Source organism: Crinia signifera, chromosome 1 (genome assembly GCF_055691185.1).
Source record: "Crinia signifera chromosome 1, ASM5569118v1, whole genome shotgun sequence".
Lineage (NCBI taxonomy): Eukaryota > Metazoa > Chordata > Amphibia > Anura > Myobatrachidae > Crinia > Crinia signifera.
In genome coordinates this window covers 314,325,359-314,342,180 of record NC_139217.1, presented here as the reverse complement: position 1 = coordinate 314,342,180, position 16,822 = coordinate 314,325,359, and the positions used below count along the sequence as shown (strand labels likewise).

The 16,822-nt window shown below is 42.9% G+C and overlaps 1 protein-coding gene across 3 annotated transcripts in view; it reads left to right on the top strand.

Moving 5' to 3' along the window:
- The window catches only part of AGTPBP1 (ATP/GTP binding carboxypeptidase 1), a 168,182-nt gene extending 160,042 nt beyond the window's left edge, over nt 1-8,140 (top strand). For all 3 annotated transcript variants that reach the window (XM_083186409.1, XM_083186406.1, XM_083186414.1), the window contains exon 26: nt 7,337-8,140. In XM_083186409.1, coding sequence (XP_083042535.1) covers nt 7,337-7,541 — 205 coding nt within the window. In that variant the 3' untranslated portion in view covers nt 7,542-8,140. The remainder of the gene's footprint in view (nt 1-7,336) is intronic.
- Nucleotides 8,141-16,822: the final 8,682 nt, after the last annotated feature.

Below are 16,822 nucleotides of genomic sequence, written 5' to 3'. Positions count from 1 at the left end.
CTCCTACCCGGACCGGAGTAGCCGCCCTATCGCGCGTTATTGGACGTTGCGGGCCTGGGTGCTGATGAAGCAACCGCCCCTCTTGAGGGGCGGCCACCCCGAAAGCAACCAGAGGCGGGGTGATTTCCGGAGCAATTGATGCATATGTGCTTGTACCGGCAGCGCTGACCTAGGTTGCAAAAGGAATTGTTGAACGAGTAGCACTTTCCTTTTGCTGCGCCAGGGTTGAAGGGCCTACCCCCTGCTGCAGGGCGCTTGTGGGGGATTACTTCCCCCGCCGGCCGATGTTGAGCAGTGGGAGCGGCGGCCATTGTGGTTACCGGGCGAGCAGCCTCCACTACTTCGACATGGGCCCTAGTCAGCCCCATCCAGACTTCAACATCCTTGCAGCCGAAATCTATGATGTGCAAGCAGTCCTGCTTGCGCCGGAACTGTTAGTCATATGTCCTCCATGACACGCCCCCATACGACCTGTACATATCATGAACCATGTGAATATAACGAATTATATTCATATGTTCATCAGGCCTGTCCTCCAGGTAGCACGCCGCGAAGACACAGAAACCCGCTAGCCTGTTATCATAGGAGCTGAAAGCCTCTGCTCCCACTCCCCCTTTAGCCTTTGCCGCCTTGAAAGCTTTCTTGGACTCGTCAGTGAGGCTGAACAGGTCCACAAACTCCCCTTTTTGGATTTTAGCCCTGCAACTTTCCCTTAGCCCCCTTAGGACAGCAGTGTAGTCGCAATGCACGACCCCGGGAAGGTTCCTCCTCTTACGCTCCCTCCTGGACAAAGAAGCGCTACGCTTCCGCTTGGAGCTGCGTGCCTGACGGCCCGCCTCCTTTTTTGCATACTTTGCCGCGCGCTTACGCGCTTTTTTGGCGCTACCCCCTTCGGAGCCACCCTCCGAGGAGGAAGAGGAGGAGGAGGAATGGCGAGTAGAGCCAGAACCAACCGTGGAGGAGTATGCCACTGAATCAGCCCCCCCGTCAGTAGAGTCATCACCTGCAGCTTCCGGCTGTGCCGCCCATGTAGAATCATCGTCATCCGTATCTTCATCAGTGTTAGCTCTGTCTGCCTCTTCCACTGCGATATCCTCTGCATCTGAGGAAACAAAAGATAGCGGCCTGGCGGGCCATTCGTGCGGACCACATGCTGGCCGCCGCCTGCTCGCTCTCATGTTATCACGGGTAGCCTGAGAGCGACCTTGACGCCCTCCTGGGGCCGAGGAGCCCCTTCCCCTGAAGGCCCTAACGAATTCCGCACACCCCGGTATGTTCTGCCCCCCCTGGGAGGAGCCGCGTCTCTCGGCCCTTGAACCAGCCGCCGCCTCTTCATAATCCTCCACCAGCGGGGCTAGAGCCCCTGCCATTGATGACAGGGCGGCGGATAATAATACCGGGTCAAAGGCCCTAGGGGCTGCCCTAGGCCTGGAGCCCACCCCGGCCCTCTGCCTGGATGGCGTACCCCTGCGGGTGTTGGGGGTTGGGGCTGGTCCCCTGTTAGCCCCCCTTTCCCTTGTCTGCTCATCCTCTCCCAGATCCTCTGATTGACCCCTCTCCCAGGATGGCCTATAGCCATAATGCGGGGTTTCAGGGTCAGGGGAGTGAAAGGCTAATTCATCTGTAAGGTCCTCCTCCTCAAAGCCTGCCTCATCTGAGCAGGAAGCTACCGCCTGATGTGCCCCCCTTTGTGGCCTGCTGCTGCAAGGACCGGATCCCCGCCGTCCCCTAGGACGGCTGGACCCGGCCGCCATGTTATCCTGGCAGCTACCAGCTGCATCTAATGGCCGCCGTCTGCCCTCGCGGCGATCACCCGGCGGGCTGCCCCGTACAACATCCTGCTCCCCCCCCCCCCGTGGGGGCTCGCGGCGGGCGCTGACTGACGCCCTGCGCCCACCGCGTGACGCACCCCGGGCGCGCGTACTACCGCGACCGCGCGGCGGGGTGATGACGTCATCACTCACCCGCCGGGACGCGGCCGCAGCAGCGCGACCGCTCCCCCTGCGCCCCGCTCCGGCGCTATAGAGCCCCCGGCCTGAAGGAATCGCCTCAGGCTGGGGAGGCCCGCTTCCACCACGCGACGCTGTCCCCCTCAGCCCAGCCCGGCGGCCCTGACCGGACGATGCAGCAGCCACCGCTGCCGAGGCAGCAGGAGCCCCACGCCTCCCTCTTGGGCCACCGGACACCGGGGGAACCACATCGACGGGCAAGGCCACCTCAGCCGCCCCAGCGCCATCAGTGTCCACAAAGCGGGCTGGAGGCCTCACTACGCGCCTGGGACGCCTGGAGGATGCACGAGGCATATTGCTACAGGTAGGGAGAAGCTACTACTCACGATTCCCAATCCCAGACAGGTTACCACCAGTTCTGTGCAGCAGCCAGGGGTAGATGCACACCCTTGGAATTTTCCAGGAAAAGAGGGAGACTCCTCCCTTCTCCTGGGGTATTAACTTAACAGCTAACAAGCCAAGAACCACTGCCATAGGCTCTACGTGTCACATGTCCTTCTGGGCCACACCCAGCTATTATGTTTAAGTCACTCCATGCCTATCCTAGCCACTGCGTTGTTTAAAAGTGAACTAAATCAAGGTTCAGCCCATACAGATGCACATAATGTATCCCATTCGGATGCATTTTAGGTTTTAATGGGTTATTAAGTAAACTATATTACATTAACAATTGATGTTCTACTGTCACTTGTGTATTATATATGGGTACTTCCCTTTCAAAGCATTGTATATAATGACAAAATCGCTAAATGTCGAGGTGAACTTCTGATCATTTAAAGTTGATTATTTAACATGTAGCAAGGCCACACTGGATATCTGATGAAGGATGTTGTGTAATTAACAACTGACATGAGCCAGACCTAGGTGACTAAGATCAATGATGTGTTACGCGGTCTTAACCAATGATGTCCATGTAGCTTTCCAGTGGCAGTGACATATTGTGGGGTTTTATTATATCCCATGAAGCCCACGGAAGATCTTTGTTTCCCTTTTGTCTGGTATTTGTCTCTCACACAAATGGAAATAATGTTGCTGTTATGAGAAAGCCAGCTATGTCAGTGAAACGATAGCACGGAGGGGAGCTTGCGGGAATTGATCACCCCAGCAGCTCTCTACAGTCTCTAGGAGAGAATGAATATATGTGCATGCTGTCCCTTTGAAACTCCAGAAGTGTAAAACAGCTGCCTTGTTTGTAACCATGCCAATTCCCCATTAAGCTTTATACTGCTAAGTGTTGGACAGCATGCAGATCGGAAGAATAATTAATGCACAGATTGCACTTTTGTCACTTAGCCACACAGTGCTGTTTAGAAGGTATAACCAGATTGTAGGTTAAACACACAGACTAATGCCTGATGAAGTGATTACAATGCTTTTCATTACCATGGCTCTTATTACTAACAAAGGGCCATTTACAAATAAGTATGCATTCGTTTATACCAGCAGTGCAATTTGTAAGATCACGTTCAACACAATGCTTAGACAGCCACATGTAAATAGAAGTAGTCTGAATCTGTTACAAACAAGAATGCCATTGGGCTAATCTAATACCATGATGCAGACAAATATAGGATTCAATCATAAATTGTCTTGAATTAGACTGACATGTTTTGATTGATAACACCTAACATGTGACCAGTTCTTTTGATTACAACAAGATAGTGCACAACTCTAATGCCAGTAAAAGTGATACAAAAGGGCGCGTGCTGTCATCAACATTTCAGTTCTTAACCGTTAATAAGAACAAAAACTTTGATTGCACCTCTATCTGTAGTATTTTTAGTGGTATCCAAGTGCCCCACCATCTTAATATTTAAGACCTATATTCATTGGGAAGGCTTACATTCCAAAATATATTTGTGTGTATATACATGTATTTGGGTATACAGTATATGGGGGGTATTCAATGTCCCGCCGCTATTCCCAACGGGGCAAATAGCGCCGGGGCCCTACTTAATGCTTTCTTCCCCAACAGCATTGAACAGTGATCTCAGTAGAATGGACTTGACTTTAAAAGCAGTTGTGGATTGTCGAGCTCCCGGCCGCGACTGGACTGTCCACGGCTGTATCTCGCAGACATTTAAAAGCAGTCGTTCTATGGTCTGCATTGTATAGTAGTTCATCTGTTTTGCACTATATTAGAATATAGTAATTACAAATAATTTTTATAAAGTTATTATATAATATAGTTATAGAATCTATTCTTGTGCAGATAGACAGTTTTTGCTTTTTTACGGAAATCTGAGTATTAGAACATATTTTAATAAGAGAAGTAGACTCCTTGTGGAAAAGAAGTCTGTACTTAGAATAATCAAATGACGGGCATTGTTTACATATTTTGGAGGTGGCCTATATGACCCAATAGTCCTGAAAATGCTAACATGATTAGAAGTTCTCCTTAAAGCTTTCTCGTCACTAATATATAGAATAATTTTACTTGCAATATATGCTGCCTCTGATTGTACCTGTATAATCCAATAAGCATCTAGATTTAGGCTTTCCTAAAATACCTGTTTGGGCGTTTGCTTCCAGGTCATGGGTCATTTCAGCTGTTTTTGCAGTGTATCAGATTTGGATTCCAAATCTCAAAGTGAATAGATCATAGTAATGAAGCACAGAAAAGTTTGTCATGCGTTACTCTATTAAAAATCTATGTGCTTATTCAGCCAGAACATAAATAGAGTCAATTTTAATATGGTGTTTTTTATGAGTGTAGTATGCATCCAGAAGAGTTATTATTTGCAATAAAAGCAAGCATGTGCAAAATGCATTAAAATATACTTAATGTGAAAGCACTTTCAAACATACAGTACATTACTGGAGATTAAATTGCTGCATTTTGTAGATCATTTTACTGTCTACTGGTTCCTGGTACATTCTGTATAATATTATGTATACTGTATAATTCTTATTTTCTGTCCTTACTGCTAATTAAGGTCTGTATGTTGCAATCTGTTCATACCAGTGAGCAGTGTGGCACAAACTGCAAGTGCCAAATTCCACGGATATCAGATTTCCCCAATTGGATCAGAATTTTTTTAAGATTGACGCCCCATCCCTACTGCTAGAATGAACCAACAACTTCTCACACATTTTTTGCTATAGTTTTCTGTTATGCAGATCAAATTCTGCTCAATCAAGTTCAGTTTGGGGGCAATCATAATGACGTGGTCAAAAATGATCAAATCTCCACTTGTAAGCCTATGTACTATATAATCAAAGACACCATGCTGTGTTCATGGTCTGAGTAGAAGTCTGCTTTGTTTTCAATAAAGACTATATATACAGTATTTTATATTTTTTAGATATGTTATGAAAGACATGGGCCAGATGTATCAAGCTTCAAAAAGCTATAACATGGGGAGTAATAAACAACCAGCCAATCAGCTCCTGCCTATCATTTTACAAACCCAGCCTGTAACATGACCCAGTAGGAACTGATTGGCTGGTTGTTTATCTTTTTCTTTTTTTTTATCACTTTTTGAAGCTTGATACATCTGGCACTATTTCTTGAATTCAATGATGCCCTGCAAGTGGTAGGCTCTGTCTCTTCCTTTGTACATCATTACATATACGGCCATGTGTGTAATCATGCCCTATATAAAATGGTGATCACTTAACAATTATTTGCCAAAGAAAACATAACGAAATGTGAGATGTAGTTAATATCCTGATGCTAAGGATCCTGGTGGTCACAATGGCAAAAGAAATGTAATGCTAACCAATTTCTTTGAATTCGAATGCTATATTAGCTTTTTCTTATTTATCTATTGACCATATTTAAGGGGCCTTCATGTTTCCCTTCCATATACTGTAAGCACTAAATAATAGGCCAGAATACCAACCTACAGTAAAATGTTGACTTGGGTACAAAATTCAGACAGTTGGGATTCCAACAGTCAGAATCCAGATGGCGGGATCTTGATGATCAAAATCCCAATGGAACTCTGTAAGTGTTTTTACCCTGCCCACCCATCCTACAACTTACTCCAACATCCCTCTCACACAGTCTATCCTTATCCACCCCTGTAGCCTAATCCTAATTGCAGTCCTAACTTTACTTTTGGAATCTGTTGGATTTTGACCGTCTTGATCCTGACAACATCCCATTCCGCTAGACCTACTATAAGCTCAGATTGGCTTGTCCAGCAGTTGTAAAGACATCACACGTCGGGACATGTACACAGACTAATAAACATGTCAGTTTGTTATTGTGTTCAGTCCATGAGGTCACTGAAACCCCTGAAACCATATATTAGGAGAAATGACACTAGTTAGTAGAGAACTATGTTGTTCTTAAAAATTATTGTTTTTCCCTTTGGTATTATCAGTTGATAATGTATTTTACCCAGAGGCTGTCCAACCTCATACAATTGTGTCAGTCCTATCTAAAACCTAAAAATATAGTAAACGTCTCACTGAAGTGTCTATGGAAGTGTCAAAATAAAGACAGCAACAAAGTTTTTCCATAATTTTTTTTTTTTCAAATTGTTAAATTTTTTATAAATGAAAAACATAAAATAAAGTTCCTTTCAACTGCTTCTATTGTGTTCATACTGTATAAGTGGTTTCACAGTATAGTGGTAATTCACACTGTGCAGCTATGCGCTTATTCTCCACTTTCCAAGTGACTATGACAGGGACTTACTGTTAATATATTAGGATTGCTTAAAACTCATCTGTGCAATGTTTTAGATCAATATAATGCATATTATTTGATTAGGACAAGAACGAAGATGTAGCAGACTGTAGAAGCTTGCCTGAGATACTTATCCGATGAAATATTTAAAAGCACTTAAAGCTTCTCTGCAAATATGTTTATCTAGCCCCACAGGAGAGCAGTGCAACTGGGTGTATGTAGAGAGCTGGTTTCTTTTCCCCCAAGTAAACCCTTCAGCCTCAGGCTTCAATTCAATCTACAGCTTCATATCTAATAGTAACACTGCACATTCAGCATTAAAAGCTAATTTAAAAGGGAGCAAACAAGGGGCATTTTGCACCAATAGAACAAACGTGTCTTCGTTATTTTCCTGTATGCATCTGCACCTTTTCCACTGTCTGCTTTTGCAGGCTGCAAGTACTGCCATTTAGAACTCAGCTAGGACACAGACACTGTGATATTGTTTTACCCAGGTGCAAACTGGTCGACACATTAAAGACAACATGAGTTTTTTGTGTGTCATTGTCGACACCTGAGCGTGTGGACCTTCATTTAGTGTGCCACGTCCCCTCACATGGCTCACTTCGCTTGCCATGCTTCAGGCCAGGTGCCTCACTCCACTGTATATTTTCCATTTTGTAATACCTTTATGTTGCTATCCTTTCAGCCCAACCACCTATGTTTTGGATGATGATGAGCCCCGCTTCCTGGAAGAAGTGGATTACAGCGCAGAGAGCAATGATGAAGTGGATCCCGATCTACCAGATGCTGCTGCATTCTTTGAGCCCTCTGCTGTGGAGGATGAAGGATTCTCAGACTCTGAGCTGACTCGGACTTGCTTGGAAACTGCACACAACCATACAGAATCTTAACTAAGCTTAGGTACTGCAGGGAAGCCTTGAAAGATTGAATCGGTCTTCGATGCGAATAGTTTGCCCAATGTCAATAAAGGAGTTAAGAGGACATTCTGTTGGGTTTCACGTGGAAAACACTTCCCAGTCTGGGTATATTAATAGTGTCATCATTTATTCTCCTAATTATAATGCATGGCTTTCTGGAAGAATACGTTTAAACTAATCCTCCAATGTTGAATGCATACAGGTGGTTGAAATGTTACCTGCTGTGTTGTCAATTGTACAATGTTTATAGTACTTCCTGCCATAAACACATTTCTTTGTAATTTTATCTGCTGATTATTGCACTTTTTTAAATTTCAGAGGCCTGGAAACTGCATTCACAAATTGTGTTCCGTTCCTGCTTTATGTTGCTGTTTGTCTTACATGTGTTTCCACATTCTCTGACTTATATCTCGTATTATTGTTGTACTGTACTGTATCAATTTGTAAACTTTTTTTTTTTTTCTTTCTGGAATGTTGGTACTAAATTTTGTTTTCTCAATATTTTAGGAATGTTACTAAAGTTTTTCTTTTTGGTTTTAGGAGTTTTTAAAATCATAAACTTTTTCACACAAGTGGATTGATTACCTGCACACAATACATCATTTGAAATGACAAACAGTACTTCTATTTAAATTGCTACAAATCTTGGTTTTACATTTATTCTACATAAAACTAAATTACAATTGATATGTTATATGTGATGTCAAATTCATAGCAATGCTTCCCTGTCTCCTAAGTATACATTTGGCATCTAATTTCACCCCTGAAAACAAGTAGTAGTGTACATTTTAGCACCCGCCATCTTTGAAAACACAAGCAGTTCCTCTTCACTGCCTGGGGTGTCACAGTCTGCTGTAGTGCTTCTAGCACAGTGCTGTTTGTATATCAGTACTGATATGTAAACCAGACCTGTGCTAGAAACACCACAGCAGACAGCGACACCCCAGGCAGGGAAGAGGAACTGCATGGGTTTTCAAAGATGGCGGGTGCTAGAAAGAACACTAAGTAGTATAAAGATGCCCAAACTTAGTTTGGTCCAGTCACTGAGCTCACCCATCCATCTTTCTGCCACATACATACAGTATACAAATGTGAGGGCAAATCTGAAACCTGAGGTGGCCAAATACCCAATGGACACGTCATTTGATGTGATCATTGCACCAATAGCTTAATCAATCACCTCAGTCATAATCTTAAACATACTCATTGCCCACCATTGTGTTCCCATACCCATATATGCACCAATATTTAAACGGTTAGGTTTAAAATGACACAATGGACGTGCAAAATGTAATGTCCTTTTATAATTCCTCATCCTCTACTCTCTGTATATTTGTTTAAGATAGACTTGTCTAAAGGACTATCCTGTAGGCTCCACTAGTGAAGCCATATTAATTGACTCTCGATGTCACCTGGGCCAGCTAGTTAATTGACAAACCCATTATACACAAGGCAATGTTTAATATAACTTGTTATGACATTGTTTGCTCTACATTTCGAAAAACCAAAGTAGTTCTATAGTCAAGAGAAATAACTTCTCCAAGCGATATTTTTTTTTGTTTACCAAAAGTAAAGGTGCCCACACACGCACCGATCCCGGCGTGCGTTGTGGGCTTAACTAGCACACATAGCATCGCATCGTATGCCTTGTGCATACGATGTGCATGCGATGCGATGCTATGCTAGAAAAAGCTAGTACAAAAGTCTGTGCAGCACATACTTTTTGTACTGTGCGATGAGGTGCCGCGGGAGCGCGCACCCCATCGTACAGCATCGCACCGCCGGGATCGGTGCGTGTGTGGGCACCTTAAGATTAGAAGATAATGTACTTGATATTTAGCAATTTAAACTCCTATTTGTATTCGTTTGAGCAGTAAGTTCTAAAGTGAATTGCACTCTTCTCTGGATTATCATTTGACTTTTAATTGTAGACGTTCATTGCACATTTTGCACATTTTTTTAAGGGTCACTATACATAAGGGTATGCGGTCATTGGGTGGACAATGTCTAGGTCGACCACTAATGGTCGACCGTGACTAGGTCGACAAACTGACACAAGCGTTGACATGATCAACATGAAAGAGGTCCATATTCGTTTTTCACTTTTTTTTTTCTTAAAAAAAGGTGGTTTGCCATATTTCACTATCCAAGTTGGCATAGAGTGGAAATATAATAGCAGCGAGGCAACGTACCTGAAGCATGGCGAGTGAAGCGGTACACTTATACAGTGTCCATGTCAGCATAGACACCCAAAAAGTGAAAAACACACGTCGACCATATCTGTCGACCATAACCTTGTGTCGACCTGTTGTCATGGCAACCTTGGCTATGTTGACCATTTGAAGGCGTCGACCTAGTCACTGTCTACCATCAGTGGTTGACCTACTGACTGTCGACCTAGACATTGTCTACCATTTATACCGTAACCGTACATAAGGCAGTTGCACAGCGGTCTATGGAATGGAATGATGCGTAGCTGCTTATATATGGCTTTCATAAGTAATTATCCACTAATAAGTAACCGAACTTCATGTACAAAGTTTAAAAGAATTTAGTTTTATCCCCAGTGTGGTTGGAAAAAATTATGTCTTTTAGGATATTTTAATGGAAACTTATACAAATGTACTTTAATTGTTACAAGATATTTCATATAGCAACACTTAATATTAAAAGTATTGTTTATAAATATGGTGCATTTTTTTCTGTTGAAAATTGCAGATTATCTGTCTATAAGGAAAACTGTAATAATGGAATGGGTCATTTTATAATTTATGTTAACTTTTTGCAGTCCAAAATTATTTTTGAAATTCAAACAGTCTGGTTTAAACTATCTATCTATCTATCTATCTATCTATCTATCTATCTATCTATCTATCTATCTCTATCTATAATTTTTTTTATTTTTTTTATTGTTATTATTCAAAAATGGTCTACATTCAATGTTGAGCAATGTTAATGTTCTTATTTTAAAGTGGCTCACCATTGGATCTGCTACTAGCGCTAGGGCTGTTGAGTCTGTGTAGACGTTTGACTTGAAAGGGTTTATTACAGCTTGACCATGCCATGGTGCTATCAAATACGGTAGATTCATTAATAAATTGCTGTACAGGTTGAGTATCCATATCCAAAATGCTCGGTACCAGAAGAATTTTGGATAACGGATTATTCCATGTTTCAGAATATTTTTATATTTCAATGATGTATCTTGAGGTATCATGCATTTATGTTGTACAAACACACAAAATTCATTGAAATACACACAAATATATTTTATTTGTGCATAAAACAAGGTTTTGAAACCTAAAACAAAGTTTGTGTACTATCTCAGGTACTGAATTTGAATGCTAACCAATAATTTTCTTGCACATATTTAGTTACATATCATGTCCTCAGTAGTGCTGTTACATATCATGTCCTCAGTACTGCTGTTACAGATGTCCCCAGTAGTGCTTTTAGCAAGAATTATTTTTTCACTTTCCGGAATGTTTGGTTTTCAGAATAATTTGGAAAAGGGATACTCCAACCTGTATTAATATAAAGAGTAAATATTAAAAAATCAACTTAAATTGTGATTTAATGCAGTACAAATTTGTTCTCAAAATGGGCAAAACCATGTGCACTGCAGGTGGGGCAGATGTAACGTGTAGAGAGAGTTATATTTGGGTGGGGTGTGTTGCAACTGAAATCTAAATTGCAGTATAAAAATAATGCAGCCAGTATTTACCCTGCACTGAAACAAAATAACTCACACAAATCTAATTCTCTGCACATGTTACATCTGCCCCACCTGCAGTGCTCATGGTTTTGCCCATTTTGAGAACAAATTTGTGCTGCGATCAGACCTGAATAAGGGTCATAGAGTATTGTGGGGCCTTCCACTTCACTTGAACACTCAGATGAGTCATATATATCACCTTAATATGCATTGGTGTAAGACGCCAGATGCCAATGAGCCACTCTGATAGGCATAGTGGCTTTTTGTTATATATTTTGCATCTAATGCACATCACTGCTCTTAATGTACTACACTCACTGGGCTGCAACTTACCGCACTAGAATTACTTATAATTATGCACACAGATGCAGATGAAGTAAGCTGGAACTTGGCATGAGGAAAGGCTGCTTGGTAACATCTCTTTCACCAAATAATTTGCGCAAGTACAAATGTTGCACATCAAACTGATCACTGTACTCTCGTAAAGTGGAAGTGGCAAAACTACTGAGCAAGACACTTGGGTATGTTGCATGGGACCTGGCATTTCAAGAGAGGCTTTTTGGTGTAACCGAAGCCACAGTCTATGGAAACACATCTGTACAGAACCATATGTGTGCGCAGCACATTTTATTAAGGGTTGCACAGTCAAAGAGGTCTAGCACCACTTATTGGGTGTGTCTAACAGCGCCCATTGGGTGTGTCTAACACTGCCAATCTGTCATGTCTACCATCATCTATTGGCACTCACACCAATATAAAACGTCTCTCAGCCACACCATAATCTCCGGCCTATTTAATTTTTAATCACCTAATTACTCTGTGTTATGGTACATGCAAATAAAGTCAGAACGATATATGGATGACACATGTATGTACTGATATGACAATGATAAGTACAATTAAGAATACAAACACACATAATTAATTGATGGTCCAAGGACTGCCGGAAGCCCATAGCTGAAGTGCAATGAGTGTCAACATGCACTCAATGGGAGTAGGGAAAAGTTTCTGCTTTGATCCTAAAAAAGGCTTATAGTGTACCTGGAGAGGTGATGGAACTCCTTTTCATCTGCCCCCTCATCCCCCCCATTGGGCAAAGCTTTTGGCATCCACTGCAAACTAGAATGCTTTTCCGTTAGAATTACGGTGCAGGGCCAAGGCGGAGGTCTTCCCCCCCCCACACACACACACACACACACATTTTAACCCCTGGTCCTAGGCATTTAGGGTTTCTGATGTTAAAAGTGCACTCAATGGTTGTCACTCTTTCTATTACATGGGGAGCCATTTAAAGTGTGCGTGGACTCCTTTGTAGCCTCCTCTAGGACTCAGGAGAGAAAAGTCAGCCCTTGAATTTTGTATGATGAACTGTCGGTGCCGTAACTAGATATTTTAGTGTTCACCCCATACCCAAGATAGGGCCAGTGCATTGCAAAGGTGCAAATTGAAAAATGTAGGGCTTAGCTTTTGCAATGACCACATAATAGTACCTGTTCACATTACACCAGACAATAGTACCACTTGTACGACTTGTGCCAGGTAGACCCTCTTAGAGACATTGTGTCAATTATGTATGCATATGTAGATAGGGTTCTGGTGCCCCAATGATAACTAAAAATAATCCTAAGGCACACCTTAATGCCCATTACACAACATGGTGTACACTGGAATGCCTATTACACCACTATGGCGTACACTGTGATGCCCCAGTACTCTTGCTTTTACTTATGATGGCACCAGTAGTGCCCCTCACACAATGCCCAAAGTACTCTCCCTCATACAATGCACGCAGTAGTGTCTTTCACACATAATGCTCCCAAAAGGGCGACTTTTGTTTTGGTGAGCGAGCAGGTAGCCAGCGTTACAAAGCAGAAACCCAATTTTGAGAGCCTCATCTGTCACTTTCAGATAACTTGGTTACTTCTTCGCCCTTGAAAAACGCAAGTCTAGAATCGATCTGAGCATTTTTAGAGTAGCCAAACTAGTTGAATAAAAATGTTACTAGCCACCCTGAGGGTTAGAAAGGGTGGTCCCCAACAATGCCCATAGCTGGTTAAGTTAGTGGCATTTCCTGCCATAAAGACAGGTGACAAAGAAGAGTATAGTAATTAAAACGTGAAAGAAACTGCAAAGCTTTATGTTACAATTATTTACTGAATTACAACCATGTTATTGTTATGCTAAGTAAAATGCCAGATACCTATGTCTTTTCAGCTGTTTTCAGCTCAATAGCCGCCCAGTGTGTACAGGGCAGCAGTGAATGCTGTTGCGCACTCCAGCATCGTTGTTGGCCCAGCCGTTCATCTGCTGGTACTACCAGCAGATGAGCGACAGGGTGGACGGCTTTCCATAGTGTACTGCTATGAAAAGTCATCCACCCTGTGGAAAATCGCTCAGTGTGTATGCACTGAGCGTTTTTCAGCCCAGTGGTTTTCTGGAAAAGGCAATGAGCTATAAATGTGAGAGTAATGGTACCAATTCGTGGGCATTGTACGTTTTAAACTAGATCGTATTGCATCTAGTTCAAAATGCATGCGATAGGCTAAAACACCGTGTGTTTTGAAATAGATGGGATGCGATCTACTTCAAAAAGTATGTGCAGCACATAGTTTTTTGGACTTTACGATGTGATGTGCACGGGAGCACACATTGTATCGGAAGCCCAAAATGCTCCGTACATGGGTACCATAAGGTAGGTGCCTTGATGGGGCTGATATAATATTTTATGGCAAAATGCTACTGGTGTCATATATAACTACTTCAAGCAATTTGAAATATGTTAACCACATACAAACGTACAAGGTTCGCAAAGTACTTGAAACTGGCAATGATAATGGAAAAAAGGGAATAGGGTTTTCTTCTGTGTGATTTGAAATAATCCATACCCAAACTAGGAACTACTGTTAAGAATAACCGATCAAGGATCTCCAGATGTAATCATGGTGGGAATCATCATGGGAAATGCAGATATTGAAAGGAAAGTGTCTGAAATCAGTAGTGTACACAAACCGCAAAGTCTCAGGACTCATGGATAAGAAGTAAAAAACACATTGGTTACAAGTTTTGCAGCCATACAGCGTAGGCAGATTAGCATTCAGATTTGCAAATTCAAGTAATCTTGGAACTACAACCATATTACACAATAGATTCACCTAATGATCTGGAAAAGAGTATTTGAAGGAACAGGATTTTAAAAGTGAAAAAGGTGCACATTGCTGTTGGCTAGAGGAAAAGATTGGGTACTGCTTTCCTAGCACGGCGCCCACGATCTAGATTGTATGTGTGGGGCTGATATCTCAAGCATCTCATGCATCTTATGTGTTTGTGCGACATAAGATGCATGAGATGATGCAATTGACACGATGGACGAGATTTTTACATTGCAAGCATCTCATGCATCTTATGTGTTTGTGTGGCATAAGATGCATGAGATGATGCAATCGACGAGATTTTTACATTGGAATCAATGTAAAAAGCCCCCAAAACCCCAATTTTATTTGCTAACCCCCCCTCATGGGTGAAATGGCCCCCCCATTGTTAACGCCACCCCACTATTGACACCAACCCGAAGTGTGGCGAGCGCAGGCAGTACGCGTCCTTCGACCTTTTCATACCCCCACTATCCACGTCGGCGTGGAGTTGAATTTATATAGTGTGTCGAGCGCAGCTCGCTACTGAGCCCGAAGCGTGGCGAGCGGACGCGGAGTACATGTAAAGTAGTCCGCGTTCGCTCTCGGTGGCTCACTGCGATCGCCATACTATATAAAATCAACTCCACGCCGACGTGGATAGTGGGGGTATGAAAAGGTCTGAGGATGTAGTACCTTAAACTTAAGGCATACAATCAATGAGACGGGCGCCGTGCTAGGAAAGCAGTACCAAAGATTGCATAATCTGTGACTGAAACAAAGAAAGGCCAACAAACACAGCAGGACATCTGGTAGGAGTATATTACTGCACCCCTATGCTCCAACATACTTTACAAAGAACAGGACTCCCAGGTTCTGTTGTGTTATCCCCCAATTTTCACACCACTATGCACAGTGCACAGTCATTTTGTGGCTCATGGAAACTTCTATTGCTTACATGAAGAAAACTGTACAGGAGTAGGACACAGTAGCACATTATTATCAAAATACTAGACACCTTGGCTTAAAAAGTTGCAGTTTGCCTGAAAATAGCACATGAATGGATAAGTACCTTTACTTATAGGTCAGTGAAGTTTAAACATTCATGTGAATGATGGAAACTTTCCATTGGATTCTGATTAAGGTCAGATCATTCTATTTCAGATGGTCTCTCAAAGTATTTGGGATGGTTTAAATTATGTTAATGCCTTTATTGTACTTGCAAACACAGAGATAAACAAGGTTGGTGAGCTATTGAGGCTGAAGAGGCAGATATGGGGTAGCAAAGTGTCAGAGAACTAATCATTTTTTAAAAACAATTCTATTATGCTACGTTGTTTTCAAAACCACACACACACAAAAAAAAATAGTGCTACCCATCCAGGATTCCTACTGTTAGTCATAAAATGAGAAGCTTGGTGAAGAGATTTGCTCATCTCAGAAAATACAGCATCCAGGAATCCCACTGGCCGTGGCATCCGTAATGCCACTTTCAGTGCTTTGCAGACCACACCAGCCTCGCTGCACATCTTCCCTGAGTATTCCTTCGGGAGTAACTATGTGATGACCAGAACTCTGTAATTTGGATAGGATTGGACCTCCATTGGTGGTAACATGAAGCTACAATGACTCTGACCTCAGAGTGGATTCAGTATTGAATCCCGGCGGTTGGGATCCCGGCGTTCCGAATCCCAACGCCGGAATCCCGACAGCCGAAATGCCGACAAGGGGGGGACGTGGATCGCCCCCCCTTGCGGGCTCGCTGCGCTCGCCACGCAGCGGGCCCGGTGCCTCGCTACGCTCGGCACACTAATTTATTCTCCCTCCAGGGGTGTCATGGACACCCACGGAGGGAGAATGTGTCGGCATTTCGGCGGTCGGGATTCCGGCGTCGGGATTCTGAACGCCGGGATCCTGACCGCCGGGATTGTAACTGCATCCCCTCAGAGTGTATAGTAGCAAATAGGAGGGTCATTGTATAGCTAAGAGATTTCAAAGGCTGGCATTTAAAGGTGCATGACTGAGGGGTCTCTGAGGCATATAAAGGGGCATGATTGAAGGAGCTCCGAGGCTTGCAAAACTAAGGACACACAGAGTCATAGAAAGCAGTATGAGCAGGTACTGGGGCAATTCCAATACTGAAAGTTTGCCATCCCCTGAATTATCCTGGAATCTGAGGGATTTTTTAAGGGACTGTTTGCAATAGTTTTGTTCCCTTCCACAGCTTTGTGCCTCTTTGTAATTCTATCCTCATGTGTGAGATTGTCTGTAATAGTCACTTTGAAGCTTTTTTTTAATTAGAATTACTATTTTTAAATCAATTAACAGTGGGTGCTCCCCTGTGCACTGGAAACAGTGTGGGAATCTTGAGCTTGCAAAATAATTATTAGGAATGCTTCTTGAAAGTATTT